Raw genomic sequence first — 22,515 nt, forward strand, 5'->3', positions numbered from 1 at the left:
TTAGTGAAAAAATGATGTGGCAGAGTCTGAAGTGTAGTGTTGAATATGAGGGATATTCACACCCTTAATACTATTATTCATGATTTTTTTTGCTGATGCGAGAATTATAAGTGAGTAAGGTGAGTTGGTAGGACCAGTGGTGGATCCAGGATTTTACGGATGGTGAGTCACTACCATGGTTTGGAAATGTGGTTTCGATTTGGGTCGCAGAATTGGTAGCGAAGTCGGAACGAAGAAGTTGACGATAGACTACATCGCAATTTTTATGTCGTGATTTTATATTAAGTTTTTTCAAATGCTATTAAATTTTTGGACTAAATATCATAAATTAAACAAGATCTTTTCTTAAATCTGGTCCAAAAAAGAAATTCCTTTAGTTATTACTTTTTTGCTTTTTTACTTGTAACATTTTTCATTTTAAAAACTTGCATAGTACTTGCAACATTGACTTTTTTGGCAATATATTCTCTCTTTCTTTCTCCTAATAGGTGGGAGCTAGGTCTTTTTTATCACTTTTTATTTTATTTTCTAAATTCTAGTGTCATACTTCAGTATTGCAAATAAAAACAAAATATTTAAAAGATCCTAAACAGTATATGAAACAAATGTTATATACCTTATATTATCAAATAAATATATAAAGCAATACCAACATTGCAATTCAATAACCTCTTGTATAAAAAGTCTAGCCCTTCCCACAAAAAGTAAATTTCTTTAAAGTAACGCTACTCTTATTTGATCTAGTAATTAACAATTCACATTTAGAAATCCTACTACTAAATAGAGTACAAAAAATCCCTTAAAAAAATAGAGTGCAAAAGAAAAAGAATAAAAGGAAAGAGTAAACAGAAAGTAAGAAAAAAAAAAAGACATTACCCCAAAACCCACGTGCTAGTCAGTACTCCCTTCGTTTCCTAAAGATCTTCCCTCTTTCCGTTTAAGTGCATTTCCAAAAGTTCTTTCCTCTTTTACTTTATTCCTTATTTGGAATTTTTTTTTTCCTTTTTACTCTCTCATGTCCCTATCATATGGTCTACCATTACATTATTAATTTAATTTTACTCCCTTTCTCTCTCCTACTTTAACCCTTTTTTTATTTATTTATCTAACTCCTTTCTCTCTCCTACTTTGCCCACCCTACACCTTACACAAATAGAACCTCCTTGGTATCTGTAGGAACTGTAACAAGGAAGATCTTTAGGAAACAGAGGTAGTAGTTCATATCCCCTCCATTTAACTTGCCATTCTCTCTCTTCAAAAAACAAATTCACTTTTTCTTCTTTCTCTCTCTTATGAATTTCTGGTTCTCTAAACTTCAAACCATGACGTTTTCTTTTTCTTGTTCTCTCATATCCTCTTCTTCCAGTTAATCGATTATGGCATTTAATCTAAGTTTTGCTCTTCTTCCTTGAGGTTGACACACGAGAAGTTAGAAAATCTTGGTTTTTTTTCTAAAAAGAAAAAAGAAAAACATAATTCATCTTTTTTCACAAATAATGGTGGTTCATGTAACCCACCATGACTAACCGTGACTCTGTTACTGGGTGGAATCCATAATTGATTTGTATAAAAGTGCGTAATATAATAAACAATAGAAGATAAATAATATCTTAATCGATGGACCCATGTCAAATAAGAAAAAGGAAAATATATTTGGAATAACCATAAATAAAAAAAAAATAGAGATTTATTGATCAATAGTTTATTATTCTGATGGTATAGAATAAATTATTGTTATTTGCTCATTAATAAACTTTAACAACAAATAAGAAAAGTTAAATTTGGTTAGCTTTTGTCAAACATTGTTTTATCACATTTGTTCATTGATTCACATGATTTTTTTTAGCCCCTCTTTCAGGAACTCTGTGGTAAGATGAATTTCTTTTGGGCTACCCTCGCACAAAGTCACTCACCCAGAGGCTGTAATCTCCCATAAATTTATGAATTTTATAAATATATTTTAATGTATATTTATATATATATTTTAGTATACTTTAGCATTTATATAATTTATTTCTAAAAATATTGACTATTTGAAAGTTAAAAGAATGATTTAATGATTTTTGGTAATCAAATAGTTTATTTAATTATGCTTTAAAAAATTATTTTATAACTAAACTAGTGGAGTTAAAGTAAAACGATTTTAATATTGGGTTAGAGGAGCGCAAATCTTATAGCTTTTCTTATATACATCTTCATTAAAATGATCCATCAAGACCCAACTCATTATTGGACTCCTAAAGAGGGAAACTAGAAATACCCTTTCTTTACACAACTTACCACACATTAATCACATTTTTTCCCTCTCCTCCTCCCCAAATATTTCGGCCCCCTCTCCTCTTTTTCTTTTCTCTCTCCCTCTCTTTTCCTTCTTCCTCCACCGGTTTTCCTCCTCTCCCTTCGTGAACCATGGCCGACCGCCGGCAGCCAGGACCGTCCAACTGCCACCGCAGCCTACTCCCTTTAATCGACGTCCCTTCCTCCTCTTCTTTGTTGGTTATTTCTTCCTCCTTAAGTTTTTATTTAGCAAAGTTTGTATTTTTAAGGGTTTTGTTTTAATATGTTTATGTTTAAAAGTTATAGTTTAGTGATTTAATTATGAATCTAAGACTAAATAATTTATGTAATTAAATAATTAAATTTCATATTTACTTATTATGTTTGGATTGAAATTTTAATTATCAAAACATGGATTTTTTAGGATTTTATGAGTTGGAAATCATAGTAGCATATTATAGTTTATAAAGTTGAATATTCTTATGATTTAAGTATGATTAAAAAGAGAATTTTTTAGTATATAATATGTTGCTGGAAATTTAAAAAGAGTGTTGATGATGGAGTTTTATGATCTTAAATATGAGTTTTTGAGAGTTTTAACAACTAGTGTAGTAATACTATACTAGGGAGTTTTAATAATTAAGGTTAAAATGATGAGAAAGGTTTAAAATACTTTTAGAAGGGATTTAAAGTATTTTATTATTTCTGAAAATCTATAGAGTATTGCTTGTGGATTTATATTGGTTGTTTTAGGCGCATAATTCTCTTTAGGAGACTTTTAAGGTTGTGAAAGTGGCCTCTCGATTTGTCTACACAAGGTACGTACCCTATGTGTTGATCGGATTAGTATCATGCCCTAAGGATGAGATTTATATAGTATCATGTATAAGGAACATTTTTAGTTCTATGTGATCTCTATTAAGTTGGATTTGCATGTTTTATGTCGTTGTGTGAATCATGTTGGTTATGATATTTATGTTATGTTTGTATGGAAGATTGATGCAAGCATATGAGATTTGGGAACTCTATTTTTATTAATTCATATGAGGGATTAATATATATGTTGGTTTGGATCATGATTGAATCATGTTGTTCCCTTGCTTTGGATTATTTAATTACTTTATGAGGACCGATAGCCTTATTTGGTAAGTGGATTTGTATACCTATGAGGGGGCGTTTGGTTCACATAGTGGAATGGGTTTGGAATGAGGAATGAAATCAAGGTGGTATAGGTTTGTAACTTGATACCTAATACCATGTGTTTGGTTTTTATTTGGGAATGAAATTTTTTTCTTCTATTTAATACCTAGAGGTATTGGTATGAGCCAAACCCACCTCCACTCTTGGGTTTCTAAACCCCATACCTTATGGGTTTGAGGTATGGGTTTTAAATCTATTAAATAATAAAACAAACACTAGGTATGGGTTTTATTCATTCTAAACCCATACCTGATACCAAAATCATGTGAACCAAACACTCCCTGAAAGGTTGGTTGGTTGTTGACTTGGTTCAACGAGTAAAGGAAGCTTATGGATTAAAGTTGGAATTAATATTGGGTTGTTAAGTTGTTGTTGATCACCTTATCTAATCTTTAGATTAAAAATGAAAGTTAATGATTGTTTGATGATTATATTATTTGTCCTACTTGTGAGTCATAACAAGTGAATATATTATTAATCATGTAAAGTGAAACGTGGATTGCAATAGCTTTAGACTTGTGTACGTCTGAAGTGTTGGACAAGTATGAGTTGGAATACATGGTGGTTGCCCATGGCTTTTCTTGGGACTGGATTGATCACCGTGTCCTATTTTTATTTTAAATGTTCCTCGATATCGTAGGTCAGGGGAATATGAAGTCGCGCCTGTATTTCGTCTTCTAGATTGAAGAATGGTTTTGGTTTAGACAACTCGTTCCATTGACAATCCCATCTAAATTAATTAATCTATTTTATTTTTTTTGATTCAAAGGAGGCCAAGCCAAAGGAAAGAAAATAAGACAAAAGAAAACCAAGCAAAGGAAGAAAAACAACTAAAGGCAACAAGTTGCCAACCTAAGGAGGTACCAGATGTGGGAAGGCCACGCCTTGGACATCCTCAGCTAAAATTTTAACTAACAAAGGAGGCGGGTTATGTAAAATGTGGAGGCTATAGTTTTGAACTACGCCATGATTAGCGAGCCAGTCGGCCATAATGCATTTGGTTATGTGAGAACCCTTTAACCAAGTTTCGTCAAGAAGGCTGCATTAGCTTGTCAAGCTGACCAAATTCCAATGCCTATTTGATTAATTGGTTTTTGTAATAATTCCCAGGAGAGTGAATGAACAACTCGTTTTTCTTCATTACCACCCCAAATGAACCTTCTTGTTTTTTTTATCTAAATCATCACAGATTGTTCTTGGTATTTTGCCCGTTTGCATCGAATAGTTAGCCAACGTTGAGAGTGTTGATTTGGCTAACGTAATACGCCCCGCAATTAAGAGGTATTTAATTTTCCATCCTGCAAGTCTGCGATCTATTTTCTCACATAAGTGACTGAACGTTTCTTTAGTGATGCGGCTCGTGAGCGTTGGCATTCCTAAGGCTCCGTTTGGTAGGGCGTAAAATATTTTCAGTGTAAAATGATTTTCATGGAAAACAATTTACAATGGAAAACACAATTTCAAAATTAGTTTTCCGTTGTTTGGTTCGATGTAAAAAAAATGATGAAATGAAAGGAAAATGAAAGGGAAAGTAAGGAGGTAATGAGAGGAGTGTACAAGAGAGAGAAGGAAAATAGTTTTCCCTTCATTTTGAAAGGAAAATGGTTTTCCATCCTTGAGAGAGTAATTTTACCCAAGGGAAAATGGTTTTACACTCTTTTGCCAACCAAACAATGTAAAACTGAAAATAGAGGAAAACAGTTTTCCGGGAAAACGTTTTACGCCCTACCAAACGGAGCCTAAGTACATGCCCAAATCATCTGTGACCTCCATGTAAAGTTCTTCAGAAAAAGCAGCTTTTGTAGATGTATCTACATTCTTCGAGAAGTAAACTCGAGTTTTAGCTAAGCTTACTTTTTGTCCCGACGCATTACAAAATCGGTCCAAACAATCATGAATAACATTTGCTTGATCTAAAGAAGCCTCATCAAATAGAATAATATCATCTGCGAAGAATAAATTCGACAGAAACGGGCCTCTGCGACTTGCACGTATGGGTTTCCACTTGTTATCTATGATAGCTGCCTCAATAGTTTGGAAGAGTCGTTCCATGCACATGACAAAGAGATAGGGTGACAAAGGATCACCTTATCGCAACCCCCTTGAAGGCTTAAATGAACGCGAAGGTTCCCCATTCCATAGGACCTTTAACTCTGCTGTAGTTATACAGTCCATGATAATGTCAATTAAGAGAATGGGAAGGTTCATTTGAGATAAAGTGTAATCCCCCATAATTTTAAAGGATTTTATAAATATATTTTAGTATTTATATATTTATATTTAAACATAATCTAGCTTTAAAATGATTTGACTATTTAAAAAGGTTGGCTATTTTAAAAGTCAAATGAAATTATTTTAATGATTTAAGAAAGTTGAAAATATTTTAATTAAGCATGTTTTGATAAAAGTTTTAAATACTAATTTATATTGAAAAAGAAGTCTAATGGAATTGAGGAACCTAAAAATCCTAAAAGGATAAAAGGAAAAAGAGTCATGTTGATGATTAAAGTCCCAAGTTATTTATCATGTTCATCATCAAATTTCATTAAACCTTATCTCTTTTTCCTAAGCCCAAAAAAGCTCTTTATAAATATCTTAATACCCAATTATTTATTCCACACAAAAATTCAATTTTCTCTCTCCTCTCACTAAATCTCACGCCACTTTCTATTCTTTCTCTCCTCATGGTTTTCTTTCTTCTCACCTTCGTTTTCTCTCACCCGAATCTGATTGGCCAGATTTCTCATAGTTTCGTTTATTTTTAGCCAAACCTTCCTTCTTGAACGTTGTAGATCTCGAAAAGTTATTGAATAGGCTCAAGAATCATTCAATTCCAATTCTTATTCTACTAGCTACGACCTCTGCAAGTCACTCGTGATTTCGGTATTTCACTCTTTTTCTCCCGTTTTCTTTTCTTCTTCCCTAAGTTTCCATTAAAGACTATGTTTTTCTGCTTTCTTTTAATGTTAATTATGATTATTGGTTTTAATTTACTGTTTTAATAAGTAATCTTGATTCATATATATTTTATTACAAGAATAAAAATTCAGATTTATTTATTTTGATTAGATTGAAGTTTTAATCATTAAAGCATGATTTTTTTGGTTTTTAATTACTAGAAAACCATAGTAGCATATTAGATACTATGAGATTAATTTAGATTATGATTTTAAACATGTTTATATATGTTTAAAGAAGGTTTATTGATTTTTAATTAAAATTGCTGGAATTTCAGAAAGGTTTTATTGATGGAGTATTAAGAATTTCAATTATTAGTATGGTAGTACTATGCTAGGAATTAAAAGTAATTGAAGTTTTGATATTAAAATCAGCTTTTCGACATATTAAAAGGGGATTTAAAATATTTAGAGTTGTATTTTTTATTTAAGAGTATTGATTTTAGTTAAATTGATTTCTAGGCGGAGAATATTTCGTAGGGAACTTTTAGAGAGTTAAAAGTGGCCTACAGGCTAGTTTACACGAGGTACATACATAATTACGTGCTATGTGATTAGTATCATGTTTAAGAGATTTTTAGTATCATGTATAAGAACTTATTATGTTCATATATATACGATTTCTAGTATTTGATTGTTACATGTTTTATGCCTGTGTGCGAGATTGTGATTTGAGAATTATTATGTATACTAGATTGTATGTTTGTATGGAATAATTGATACAAGCACGAAAATAAAGTTTATTTATTGATTCGCATGAGGAATTGATATACGTTATAGAGATTGAATCATGTTATTCATGTATTCGTGGCAAGTATTATTTTTATTATCTTATGAGGATTGTGGGCCTTATTTGGTAAGTTGGAGTTATGCCTATATAAAGGTAAGTTGGATTGTTGGCTAAGTTCAACAAATAAAATGGATTGGATTATAGGAAGTAATTTTGGATTGTAAGTCGTGATCACTTATTAAATCCTAAGATAAAATAAGTTCATTGTGATGATTATTTCCTTGTTGCTTGTATGTGTGTGTCATAACAAGTAATAATTGGTAATTAATGTAAAGTTTGACGAGAATAGTTGTAGACTTTAGACTGGTGCACGTCTAAAGTTGGACATTGGGAGTTGGGGTTATGGTGAGCGTGCCATAGCTTTTTCTAGGATGGATTGATCCCCATTCCTCTTTTAGTTCAAAGGTTCCTCAATATCGCAGGTCATTCGGGAATACGGAGTCATGACCGTATTTCGTCTTCATAATGAAGGCATGGTTGGTAGGACAACTCAGGGTCCAATAACTATTCCATTTAAAGTAATAAACAGATGTTTAGAGTTTAGTTCAGTATAAGTTGTCTGCAGAATGTTATATGATTACATGATTATTTATCCCTGCACATTATTAGTAGTATCATGTTAGGAATGCTTATGTTTTAGTATGTAGTACTCAGCTTTGGTGATTACGTGCTTTGTTTGTGTGCGTGATCATGGCTTTGCCTTATTGATCCTGTGATGATCATTTATGGTGAGCAGATTCAGTATAGCTTTGACATTACAGGTTCGCAGATGTGCATCATTGGGAATCTGGAATGGAGAGAATGTATAACTAGTATAGTTTATTTTCTACATTGTTAAGAACATATTTTATTTCAGTTTGTTTGAGTTGTTTAAGTTGGTTTGTTTAAGTCCTAAACACTTGTTTATATATTTGTCGAGTTAATAAAATTAAAGTTTAGTTAATTGTTTTCCGCTGCAAAATTATGAATAAGCCGATACGTTATCACACGGGCAATAATGCTTTGGTAATTCTCTAAGTTTTATATTATAAAGGTATTTCTGAAAAGAGAGAATTATTAGGGTGTTACATAATGTTTCATGAATAAAGGACCATTTAAGCGATCGTAAGCTTTTTCAAAATCGATATTCAGAGCCATGAAACCCTTGGTCCCTTTTTTACGTCGCATCGTATGAATTACTTCCTACACTATAACAATATTGTCAGTTATCTGTCTACCCGGAACAAAACTTGCCTGAGTATTCAAAATGAGGATGGGCAAGATCGGTTTGAGCCTTTTAATTATCACTTTCGTGATAATTTTGTAGCTCACATTACATAATCCAATAGGACGAAAATGTGTTGCAGTCTCCGGATTCTGAATCTTAGGTATCAAAGCAATATGCGTGTTATTGATATCTTGTGGAATTCCTTTTCCCTGTAATACTTGTAATACCATATCGTACACTTTATCATCTACCAAAGACCAGATTTTTTTTTGATAAAATAAGGCCTGATATCCATCTTGTCCATGGGCACGAAGAGCACTTAGTTGTGGGATTAACTCATCAATTTCAATTCTGGTAAAAGCTTTTGATAAATGGTTCCAATCAGACATTGCTAGTTCTGGAAAACATCTTGAGGGATGTCAGCATTCCCCCTGGCAAGTTCATCAGTGAACAAAGATAATCAACCACCTTATTTTTAACTTCTTCTTTGTCTGTAATCCATCTATCATCATGACTCTTAATGGCAGTGATATTATTTCTCCAACGTCTCATAATGGTACATAAATGGAAAAAAGTGGTATTCCTTTCACCATTCTTAATCCATTCAATTCGGGATTTTTGAAACCAGAGGGTTTCTTCTCTTTCCAGAACTTCGTCCAAATCACGTCGAAGATTGGATTCTAACTTGAGAAGGCCTTTGTCAACTTTAACCGACAGAGATCTTTGTATCCCTGCTAATCTGGCTAGCAAATGACGTTTTCTGATGATAAATTTTGCCAAATATTTCTTTGTTCCAACTTTGTAACTTTTGTGCAAGGTCTTGCAGAGCTAATCCGAGGCGCTCTTCTTTATTCCAATTCTCATTGAGAAAAGTTTGAAAATTCTCATGAGACATCCAAGCAGCTTGGAATTTAAAGGGACAGGTACTGGTTTGGAGGGGGACAAAACCATTATGAGAGATAACAATGGGGCAGTGGTTTGATTGGAATGTAGGAAGATGTTTGACTTGTGCCTTGTCAAATCGCAGACCCCATTCACTATTGTATAGCACACGATCAAGCCTGGCGCTTTGATATGTTGCCTCAAACGAACCTCTAGCCCAGGTATGAGAAGCCCCAGAGAATTCGATTTCAATCAAGTCCAGCTCATCAATCCATTCATTGAACTTAAGAGATCGACGTGTTGTTTCATGACTTGAACGACTTCTTTCTGAAGGAAACCTCGTCTCATTAAAATCGCCAGCTATAAGCCATGGTTCATTGTGAGTGCGAGCAAATTTCTCAAGTTCCTCCCATAAATCTTTTCTCTTGGTGGGATCCGGGCTAGCATATATCGCAGAGAAGTACCACGGGGTAGCACCAACTCTAGTAATGTTCATCGTGATATGTTGTTCGTGATGGATGATTGTTTCTACTGTCACCAATTCCGGTTTCCAATAAACCCAAATTCCCCCGCTAAATCCTTGAGTATCCACTCTAGTGTGACCCGAATAACCTAAGACCGTGGCAATGTGCTCAGCTTGAGAACCTCCCATATGAGTCTCTACTAGAGTGATCACATTAGGTTTATTAATTCTAACAATTTCTTTTAGAGCCGCCATAAAGGCATGGCTTCCTGTCCTCTGCACATTCCAGACCATGCAGAAGATAGGTAGAGAATCCGGAGCAAGGTTTGGGATTCTATCTTCCATTAAAATTGGTATATTTGGTAACGAGGTCCAGTAGGCATGACTTAACATCCTAATAAGGCTTTGAATTTCATTGGGAATTAGAATATTAGATACCAATTCCGGTGTTTCCTAAGTAGGAATCCACCATGTGTCCATCCTTACTTTCATTACATGGGTCAAGGGGATCGCCACCGCAAGATAGGGGTTGTCCATCACTTGCATTGTACAAATGGTCTTCTCCGGGGGGATGGTCAATCTGATGACGTTTGGGGATGAGGGGTCAGGGGGGGAAATGATGGATTGTTCAGGCACGGGTTGGTGGTTGAATAGGGCATTATCGAAGGTTTTCATAGTGATGGCTTGGTTTAGATCTTGAGTGTTAGCAGTGAAGTGGCTTAGTGAATTTTCTTTTCTAGAGGCTTCGGGATCAGAACTAAGGGAATTTGAGGGTGAAATACTATTAAGGTTAGTTTCCTCCAATGCTTTGTTTTTTGAATGTCGAGAAGATTTGTTCCTTTCTTGGAGATTCTTTTTGGTTTTTTGGGGGGAAGATTTTTTTCCTAAATTAAAGGAGATTTCCCTATTGTTTGGTTTAGTAACCTTCTGAGAATTATCACCTAATTCCACTGTGGGAAATTGATTCAAGCCTAAATCCTCGTTTGAGATTTCTCTTCCAATACTTACCTGAAGTGGCTCCTTGGAAGATGCTAACGGTTCCTGAATTTTCTCCCTTCCAATTTCGCGCGCCTGTGATTCCTCGTTTGGAGTTTCTAAAATCGAAAAATGCGATCCTTTCCCGGTATCTGCATTTTATTTTTCATGAACAGCGGGGATTCTCGTTGGAAGTGTTTTATGATTTTGTACGATGGTGTTAGGGATTATTCCTTCAGGTGCTTTGCCAGCATTTCGGGCCACCTTGGTGGCCAAGGTAGTACGTTTCTTTACTGGTTTCTTTACTAGAATCCATGAACCAAAGTCCTCCACCTCTTCTGGCTTATGTGTTGGACTGGATATTGCCACTTGATTAGGATGGTCCCCTATATTTTCCACCTCCATGTGTGAGAGTAAGTGTTCATGATAATGTTGACAATTTTCTGTAGTGTGTCCCATCCTTCCACATTTGTAGCAAATGAGCTTAATTCCTTCATATTGAACTTTCTAGATTCTTCCTTTTAGTCAAAACTTGGAGAGGAGTGGTTTTGTAAGGTCTATCTCCACACTAATACGTGTGAATTGTCCTCTGTCAGCTTGGGCTGTTGTGCGATCCACTCGAAGCACCTTCCCTATTTTTGCACCTACCTTATGGAGGAACTGAGTGTCAAAATATTCAGCCGAGAGATTCAGAATTCTTAACCAAGCTGTTAGAACTTTCAGTGGAGAATCATCGGGGATAAAGTTTGTAACCCACTTTCTAATTGTTAAATAACAATCATCAATCATCCATGGTCCCTGCGATAAAACAAAATTGTAGTCTTCTTTATTTGTGAATCTTGCTATGTAATATCTGCATCCAATATCAGTTAGAGCGAGCTCTCCTTTAATGCTCCATTTTCTCTTTAACTTTCGCATAAGTCCCATGTAGCCCACTTTACCATCAAACATTTTGATGATTAATGAATTACGCCAAGGTTTCCTCATTCTTCTTTTTTCTTCTTTGGAGAGGAGAATAACCAGGCATCGTTCATCTTCCATCAGATCTTCCGGCGCCATATCATCATCAGAAACATCTTCTTCATCAGTCATGTAAGTATCTTGCGTGGAACTTGTTCCGACTGGTATCTTGCCACTGAGCATGTCTTTAAATGATGGCGGGTTGTCAGCCACATTCCTTAGTGCTTATAGAGGCGAGGGCATCTGTACTGGATTCATGTGTGGGATTGGAGTTGGGATTGGATCTTCAGAGGTGGTTTGATTATTGAATATTAGATGAGTGATTTTACGCTTAGATTTTTTTGTGGATCTTGCAAGTTGATCCACTTCCTGCTGTGAGATGGTATTCTCGAGAGAGTTTTCCGTAGAGAGCGATCAATAACTAGGTCTTTGTGGTTATGTCACTTTGTAAATTAATTGATCTATTAATTGTGAAGTTTAGTTCAGTAAAAGTTGTCTGCAATGTTATTTTATTATTATTATCCTGTTTATTATTTATTAGTATCATGTTAGGATTGTTTATTTATTTATTTATTATGTAGTACTCAACTTTGCTGATTCCATGCTTTTTGTGTATATGTTGATCATGGTTATGCCTTATTGATGTTGTGGTGACCCATTTGGTGAACAGTCTCTAGGGATCAATAGTGCATCGTCCATTACAAGTTTGAAGGTGGTGCATCATGGGTTCGACCGTTCGAGATTTGAAGAGCTGCGTTGACTTCACATTTTATTTTACTTTACACTTTTAATGGTTGACTTTGACTATTGCCGTTGAATTTGACTTTTATGTTGACTTTGGCTTTTGTTGGTATGACTTTTAGAGTTGACTTTTTGGTTGACTAAGTTTTATTTTCAAAGTTAATTTATTATGATTTCCGCTAAAAAATTCTGAATAAGCAGATACGTTATCACACGGGGATAATACGTTGATAATTATCTAAGTTTTATCTAAAAAAGGTATTTTGTAAAATAGAGAATTGTCGGGGTGTTACAGAGGCCCAACAAGTCCCAAACTTCCCCCCTTCCCACCCACAACAATATTGAAATTTTCGCTTCCACCAAAATTTGAACCTTAATCTCCCATGTAGGAGATAGGAAGCCATACTATTGGACCCAAGGGTCCTTGGTATTCACATATGCCATATATTACACTAGATTAGGCACTTGTATTTCACCCTTTTCAAAAGGAATTGATCTTGCTAATCCGAACTGGAAATTTGTATTATATAACCATGAATCTTCGGAACATTTAACAAACATTATAAATTGCTTTTTTTGTCGAGAGTCAAGGCAAGATATACTACCTCTTAATAAGAATTACTTCCTCTGATTCAAAATACTTGACACATTATCGAGCACGCTTGCTAACACATAACTTTAACTATTAAATTATCTAATTTCTTACGTGTAAAAAGTATAAGAAGTTGATATTCTGAACGTATATACCGAGACGAAACTAACAACATCTCATATGACTATATTTTTTGGCGCGTAAGAATCACAAAAAAAGGTCAAAGGAGAGTATGTGAATAGTGCAAAAATGCAATCATGTCATCTATTGTGAAACAGATGAAGTATATATTAAGCTTTCGTTTTCGTCCATTGTGTGAAAAATTACTCATTCTACTTTCAAACCTATTGTTATGTAATAGACGTTGATTAATTCTGTTTAAGAAATGCGAAATTATAGAGAACAATACAATATTAGATGAAAAACAATAAAGAAGATGATAGAAAAGAACACAATGATTTATGTGGTCTAATAAATGAGACCTAGTTTACAAGTGGGGATCGAGAATTTCTCTTAACTTCAATAGAGAAAACAAAGAGAATTACAATAGGTCTTAAAAAAGGCTTAATGTTTTAATAACCAAAAATGTCCTTTTACGATGGACATATGAAAACCTAATAATAATGTAGAAAAAACACTAAAATCATATTTAGTAATAATTTTCATATTAAATTAGGAAAAATTAAAGAAATAGAAATTTGCCAAAATGGAGCCTAAAATTGCTAGCCTAATGATCAAGTGCAAGGTCCAAAAGAAAAGCCCATGTATAATATGAGAAATTAGAATTATCATTGTTGATACTTATATTTATTACAGTCCTAATTCGATCGATTTGGCTCATTTCGTGGTGTTTAATATGTCTATCAATAAGTTCACATTCTGAACTTACAAAAACTGTGGTCAAACACTTAATTTGGACAAGTTTTAGTCTGAAGTGTTGTATTACATGGGATGTCGATTAAAGGTCAAAGGAGCTGATGCTTGAAGTTGGATGTGTTTATGTAACACACCCAAATTTCTCTCTTTTGGAAAATACATTTTAATATAAAACTCCTTGAGAAACTTGAGAGTATTACCGCACGTGATAATGTTAAAGGCTTTAATACTAACTACTAACTGAACTTAAACTAATACAACGGAAATAACTTAGATAACTTCTCTTTATTAATATAAACTTTATTGTATAACTATATAATAATGGAAATAAAAAAATAAAATAACAACTCCTTGACTAATTATGATTCCTCACTAGCTCCCCCATATGAAGTATGCATCACTTCAACCTATAAAATCTGCTCGCGAAAATAGGGTCATCACAGGAACAAAGTCATAAAACAAAACAAAAGCGTGTCAGTAATATACTGAGTACATGTATATGTGGAATATTAAACACTTTATTTAATCAAACATTGAAATATTTAATTTCGAAAAACCTTTCTGGATACTTGATAATACTTGTATAACATAAAGTATATAACTTTAATAAAAATCTTTTTTCCTTGCTTAAGTATCTTGCTTAAAGTGTGCACACCCCTCAAGTTTAGTATTCCTTACTGAGTCTATTACGAGGGGTTACTACCTTGTCCACATGACTTATACAAAAAGTACATGGGCAAATAATATAATGGCTACCGTTCTTGCTAGTAAATAACAAGTCGTTGCCTCTTTATAATTGCGATCATGAAAGATCATATAACTAATAAAAATCCTTCGGAAATAATCATCCTTTAAAAAGAATAATAATTCTTATAAACTTGGCCATATAAAGGAATAAATAAAATAACTTGCTCAAGGGTTAACCTTTGAAAAGTAATAGTAGTTCAAAAACACTCTTTTTTAAATTTTTGAACATGAATCAAAAGATCAAACTCCGTCTAAAATATTTGAATATAAATTCAAATATCAAACTTTATAAATATATTAAACAAAAGACATAATTCAAAGTTCAGAAATAAAATTTGTAAACACTCAAACATGTTCATATAACACGATGCAGTTCATAATAAAACTCATAAAAACATGTATTTCAATCCAAAATATTTTCCTAAAAACATGATACTACACTTGCAAAACAATTACTAAAGATCTAAAATACACGCACCTCGAAAATTAATAAGTACTAGAGAGGAAGAGAAAGGTAGGCTAAAAGAGAGAGTGTTTAAACTTGAGAAAAGAGATTTATTTCTCAAATTTGGTGTGAAAAATATGATGGGTATAGAGTTATAGACCCCTATTTATACTAGTTGGAAAAGTAGAATCGAAATAGGACTAGGAAACTAAAAGATAAATATAGAGAAAAGGATAAACTAATCTAGCTAAGATATAACTAATATTTACGCTTAACCAATTAAGATTAGGAAAAGATATAAATTATCCCATAATACATACTTATATAAGGTAAATAACTAAAAGATAGCCAAAAAGAAAAACAATAACCAAAGAGTCAAAGACCCACTTCACGCTGCCGCGTGAGATTGCTTAAAAAAAATTTCTTTTTATTTTTTTTTATTTTCTTTTTGCAAACCTTTTTGGATTTTCTTTAAAACATTTTTAAAATTTTGTTACCAAAGTACTTGGGTTTTAAAACTAGTAAATTTAGGCACAAATATCTATTAGGGCTAAAATTTATTATAAGTACTCAAAATATTTCTAAAAATCTCTTTTAAAAGCCTTTTAAATATAGAAAAAGTCTTTTTAACAACCAAAATTTTCTAAAGATATAAATATCAACTTACTAAAAATACGGAGTATTACAATTTAGCTTCTTTTGTGGGTGTTTTACTTGCTTTTGTTATGTGTGTTTTGTAAATCAGGGCCGATTTTATTTATGTTGTGGTGTGTTTAATCAGCATGTAATTAGGCTAAGAGGAATTAGGATGACCCTATTTCTGCAATAGTAGAGAGTACATATCCTTACCTAGAGAATCACATATGGGAAGCAAAATATTTTCTAGAAAGTGTTATTCTTGCTCCAACTAATGAGATAGCTGACATGGTTAATGATCATGTTTTGTCTCGCTTGTCAGGTGAATAAAGAACTTATCTTAGTTCAGATACAATTTTTGTTGAGGAAGGAAATTTTGGAGTTCATGAGATGTTTTCAGTTGAATTTCTAAATACTATAAAGTGTGGGGGATTGCCAAATCATAATATTACATTAAATGTAGGGGAACCGTGATGCTATCTTGAGAAATATTGACCAGGCTTCTAGGCTATGTAATGGTACTAGGTTAATTGTTAAGCATTTTTGCAATCGCAATATTGAGGCTATTGTTGTGTCTGACAGTAATATGGGGGATAAAGTTTTCATTTCCAGAATGACACTTACACCATCAGACGTAACAAAATTCCCGATAAAATTCCAAAGAAGGCAGTTTCTGTAACACCCCGATAATTCTCTCTTCTAGAAAATACTTTTATAACAAATCTAGATAATTACCCAGGCATTATCGCCCGTGTGAAAACGTTTCGGCTTACTCAGAATTTTGCAGCGGAAAACAATTATTAAATAAAATCAACTTTATTAAACTTATGAAGTAAATGACAACTGTTTCGAAACTAAAGACACCAACTAAAAACCTCAAACTTAAGTAAAGATGTCCCTACGAAAACAACTTCAACTATACTAAGTATAAGCCTCTCCATTCCAGATTCCCAATGCAATGCATCTGCAAACCTGTAATGTCAATGCAATACTGACTCTGCTCACCAGAAGGATCATCACAGGATCAATAGGCAAAGCCATGATCACACACACAAACAAGCACGTAATCAGCAAAGCTGAGTACTACATATCAGGCATAAATAATCCTAAACATGATACTACAACATAAATAATAATAAGCATAACAAACTGCAGATGATCTTACTGAACTAGACTCTAAACTTTTATTTCTTCTTTAAATGGAATAGTTATGGGACGAGTTGTCTATACTGAAGTAGGAGATATGGGAGCTACCACATATTCCAATTGACCTGCGATATCGAGGAACCTTTGAGCTAAAAAGGAAAGGTGATCAATCCAATCCTAGGAAAATACATATCACGGCGGACTATGTATCCCAACCCTTAGTGTCCAACTCTAGACGTGCACCAGTCTAAAGTCTATAACCTATCTCGTTTCACTTTACGTTGCATTCATTTTATACTTGTGTTGACACCAACCAAGCACACAACACATATAACTAATAATCACATAAATCACAAACTCCTTTTTATCTTTGAATTAACAAGTGTTCACAACTTATCATTCAAGACTCTTTTAACTTCTTTTATTCTTTACTAACTTGCCTGTTGAACCTAGCCAACAGTAAACTGTACCTTTATATAGGTATAACTCAAATTACCAAATAAGATCCACGGTTCTTATAAGATAAATAAATAATCTCAAAGAATCTATGTAACACATGATTCCAACTTACTTACATTAATTCACTCACGAATTAATACCAAAACTAAACTTATCTGCTTGCATCAAATTCCATACAAACATCTACTCATACATATTCTTAGTTTACATGTAGCACACAGCGCAAGTAACATGTAAAGCAATTTCAGTAAATCATATATATGAACAACAAGGTCCTATACATGATACTACAATAAAAAAACATCCCTAAAGCATGTTTCTAACCACATAGCACGTAGACTATGTACGTACCTTGTGTAAACGAACGGTAGGCCACTTTTATTTCTAAAAGTCCCCTACTATAAATTCTCCGCCTACAACAATAAAATAATCAAGTAAATACTTGAACTAAAAAAAAATACAGCAACTTTAAAACGCCCCAAACCTTTTTGAACGTCTTTAAAAATCGTTTTTTATAATTTAAACTCTGTTATTTTTAATCCTAGTATTGTACACTATTTCTAGTGATTAAAAACATTAAGCCTTAAAATATAACTTTCTGAATTTCCAGCTTATAAAAATTTTCTAAACCTTCTGAAAATATTTTAAATGCATATAAAATCATTCTAATCAAAATTCATATTTATACTTTAATATATAGTTTTAGTGATTTAAAACCCTAAAAACTATATCTTTCATATAATAACTAAAATAATAAATCTGAAATTTTATTTTTTATACATATGAAACCGAAAATATTTCTTCATATAAAATAATAATTAATCATAAATGCTAAAATAATAAAATAATAAATTATACTTTAATGGAATCTTAGAGAAAGAAAGAAAAACAAAACAATAAGGAGGAAAAGAATCAAAAGGAAAAAGGAAGAAAAAGAGCATATACCGAATTCGCGAGTGAAATATGGCAGCAGAATTGCGAAACTTGCAGAGGCCATAACTAATAGAATAAGAATCGGAATTGAGTGATTCTTGAGCCTAACTTCATAACTTTTCGAGATCTACAACTTTCAAGAAGGAAGTTTTTGGCTAAAAATTAACGGAACTATGAAAATTGGCCAATCAGATTCGGGTGAAAGAAAAAACGAGTGAAGAGAGGAAAAAGAAAACCATGAAGAGAGAGAATAGAAAGTGGCGTGATTCTGAAAAAATAAGTGTGTAGGGTGAAATAATTGGGTTTTAGGATATTTACATAAAGGCTAATCCTTTTAGGTTTAGGAAAAGAGATAAGATTTAAAAAGATTTGATGACTAATAAGATGATCAACTTAGGACTTTAATCATCAATAGGACTCTTTTCCTTTTTATCCTTTTAGGAGTTTCGATTCCATTAAACTTCTTTTATAATATTTTATATTAAAGCTTTTATTAAGACATGCTTAATTAAAACATTTTCAATTTTATTAAGCTATGAAAATATTTTTAGTTGACTTTGTAAAATAGTCAACCCTTTTTAAAAGTCAAATCATTTTCCAAACTCATTTGGATTTAAATATAACTACATAAATCTTAATATATTTATGAAAATCCTTTAAAAATGTGGGGGATTACAGTCTCCCCCCTTAAAAGAAGTTTCGTCCCGAAACTTAACACAAAACCCTCGTACTTTCAAAAGTTTGAACTAACATTTCGAAAACTTTTGGAGAAAAGGTAGTGCCTCTCGTGCACTTTCCCATTTTTAAAACACTTGTGTTACTTATGAACACTTTTCTTATGCGGAGACTCTACTTCTTTTGCACTAACATGTGCAAATTGCCCAACATAGGCATACATATGCATGAAAACTCATAAAAATAACAAAAAGCGCGAAATTTTTCGCATTCTACCCCCCTTAAAGAAAACGAGTTACGCCCTCGTAACTCACCTCAAGGAATAGGTCTGGATACTTTTTCTTCATATCCTCTTCGGCTTCCCACGTTGCCTCTTCTGACTCGTGGTTAGACCAAAGAACTTTGACAATATGAACATCCTTGTTACGCGTACTACGCACTTTCCTGTCGAGAATCTTGACAGGTCTTTCCTCATAAGTGAGGCTACTATCTATCTGAACTCGTTCAGGCTCTAACACATGGCGCTCATCAGGGATATAGCGCTTAATTGGGATAATGAAACACATCATGCATCTTTTCAAACTCCATTGGCAATGCCAATCTATAAGCTACTTTCCCAATGCGCTCCAAAATCTCATATGGGCCTACATATTTAGCACTCAGCTTGCCCTTTTTCCCAAATCTCATAACGCCTTTGGTGGGTGATACTTTCAGGAATACTTTATCACCTACAGCGAACTCATCTTCGCGCTTTTAAGTCTGCATAACTCTTCTGCCTATCTTGCGCAGCTTGAATTCGAGCCTGAATCAATCTAACGTTCTTGACGGTCTCCTCAATGAATTCGTCCCCAAAACTAATTCTCACTATAGTCATTCCAGCAAATGGGACTTCTACACTTCCGTCCATATAACGCCTCAAAAGGTGCCATCTTATACTCGCATGGTAACTATTGTTTGTAAGAAAACTCAATCAAATCTAATTGGTCCTCCCAACTTCCTTGAAAATTATAGCACAAGCTCGCAACATATCCTCCATAGTTTGGTTAGTCCTCTCAGTCTGACCATCGGTCGCAGGGTGAAAGGCGGTACTCATCTTTAATGTTGTCCCAAGGTTTGATTGGACCTTTTTCCAAAACTTAGATAGAAATCTAGAGTCAGATCCGGAATAATGTCCTTTGGAACTCCTGCAATCTCACTACATGCTTGATATAGGTTGAGCGAGTTGCTTCTTCTTCCATGTCTCCTTAATAGGTATGAAAACAGCGGACTTGGTCAGTCTATCCACTATAACCCAAATGGTATCATTTCCACTCCTCGACTTGGGTAAGGCAGTCACAAAGTCCATAGAAATCGAATCCCACTTCCATCCAGGAACCTCTATGTTGGACTTTCCCCATGGGCTCTTATGGTCTATCTTCACTTTCTGACAGGTTAGACACTTAGACACATACTCAGCTACCTCTCGCTTCATGTTCGGCCACCAATATTCACCTTAAGATCCTTATACACTTGTCACCCCCAGGGTGCACAGAATAGGAGTTTTGCCCCTCATCCATAAGACGTCTCTTAAGGTCATTGCACTTCTGTGGTACACACCATCTCCCTTTAAACCTTAGACTCCCATCATCATGAATCTTGAAGTCTACTTCCTTACCTTGCTTCATTTTCTCTTTATCTTATCTAGATGCTCATCCCCACTTGACCCTCAATAATCTCATCGAAAACTGACACTCCCAAAGAAAGATTACTAAGTCTAGCCTCACTTTCCCCAGGATTTAAAATTTCTAGGTTCAACCTTTGCATATCTCTACACAACTCCTCAGGGACTATCAAAGCACTCAAGCTATGACTCGATTTCCGACTCAAGGCGTCAGCAACCACATTGCTTTCCCCTCATGATACTGGATGTCTAGATCATAATCCTTAATCAACTCTAGCCATCTTCTTTGCCTCATATTCAAGTCTTTTTGGGTAAATATGTACTTCAAGCTCTTATGGTCTGTAAATATCTTGCAAGTTGCTCCATAAAGATAATGTCTCCAAATCTTCAATGCAAACACTATGGCAGCTAACTCTAGATCATGGGTAGGGTAATTAGCCTCATAAGGTTTCAATTGACGCGACGCATAAGCTATTACCTTACCATTCTGTTGCAACACACAACCCAAACCATTCTTGAAGCATCACTATAGACCTCAAATCCCTCATTCCCATCAGGTAGGGTTAAGACAGGTGCAGTGGTTAAACGATCCTTCAAGATCTGAAAGCTTCCTCACACTTCTCATTCCACTCAAACTTGGACTCCTTTTTCATAAATTAGTCATAGGTCGCTATCTTCGAGAAATCCTCACAAATCTCCTATAATAGCCAGCTAAACCCAAGAAACTTCTAATGTCAGTCACACTCTTTGGAGTTGGCCACTCACTCACAGCTTGAATCTTAGCAGGATCTACAGAGACTCCTTCCTTAGACACAAAATGACCCAAGAATGCTACTTTCTCCAAACGAAACTCACACTTAGAGAACTTGGCATATAGTTGGTTCTTCCTCAAGGTTTCCAAGTAGTCCTCAAATGTTCATCATGCTCGGTTTCATTCCTCGAATATATCAAAATGTCATCAATGAAAACCACTACGAACTTATCTAAAAACTCATGAAAGATTCTATTCATCAAGTCCATAAATATAGCAGGAGCATTGGTTAACCCAAATGGCATTACAGTGAACTCGTAGTGACCATAACGCGTTCTAAAGGCAGTCTTAGGTACATCCTTATCGACTACCCTCAATTGATGATATCCTGAACGTAAGTCAATCTTCGAGAACACACTCGCTCCATTAATTGATCGAATAGGTCATCTATTCTAGGCAAAGGGTACTTGTTTTTATGGTAACATTGTTCAACTCCCTATAGTCATACATAACTCATACTCCCATCCTTTTTCTTCACGAACAAAACAGGAGCTCCCCAAGGCGATGCACTAGGTCTGATATAACCCTTATCCAAAAGTTCTTGCAATTGTGTCTTTAACTCACTCATCTCAGGAGGTGCCATTCTATAAGGTGCCTTAGATATAGGTGCAGTTCCAGGAACTAAGTCTATGGTAAACTCAACAGCTCTTGCAGGCGGCATACCTGAAATTTCACTGGAAATACGTCCATAAACTCATTACTATGGAACATCCTCAAGTTTTAACTCAGCTTCTTACTCACATCTTGCACGCTACAGAAAAATAGCTCACACCCCTTTCTCATCAACTTCTGCACTTGCATAGCAGAGATCACTCCAAATTCTTAGGTTTCCCAAATCGTCTATATGAGGTCAATTTTCCCGAAGGGTTTCTCAACACTACTTTTGAACTTCACAATCAATGTTGCCTTGTAAAGTATAACCATTCATCCCAAGAATCACATCTATGGTCTCCCAAATTGAATTCTATTAAGTCAGACGGAAATACAAAGTCTCCTATCTTTAAAGGCAATTTCTAAACAACGGTATACCTTATGATTTCTCCAATAGGTATGCTAATAGGCAAATCAACACTTCAAAATCTA

At 34.2% G+C, this 22,515-nt stretch overlaps 1 protein-coding gene across 1 annotated transcript; it reads right to left on the reverse strand.

Annotated features, from left to right (window-relative positions):
- Positions 1–11,276: 11,276 nt before the first annotated feature.
- LOC125496563 (uncharacterized) lies at positions 11,277–11,894 on the reverse strand. The gene has a single exon (XM_048642063.1). It carries the CDS (start codon positions 11,892–11,894, stop codon positions 11,277–11,279), a length of 618 nt encoding a protein of 205 aa, XP_048498020.1.
- Between the last annotated feature and the right edge of the window lie 10,621 nt (positions 11,895–22,515).

This window comes from Beta vulgaris, chromosome 4, assembly GCF_026745355.1.
Source record: "Beta vulgaris subsp. vulgaris cultivar EL10 chromosome 4, EL10.2, whole genome shotgun sequence".
Classification (NCBI taxonomy): domain Eukaryota; kingdom Viridiplantae; phylum Streptophyta; class Magnoliopsida; order Caryophyllales; family Amaranthaceae; genus Beta; species Beta vulgaris.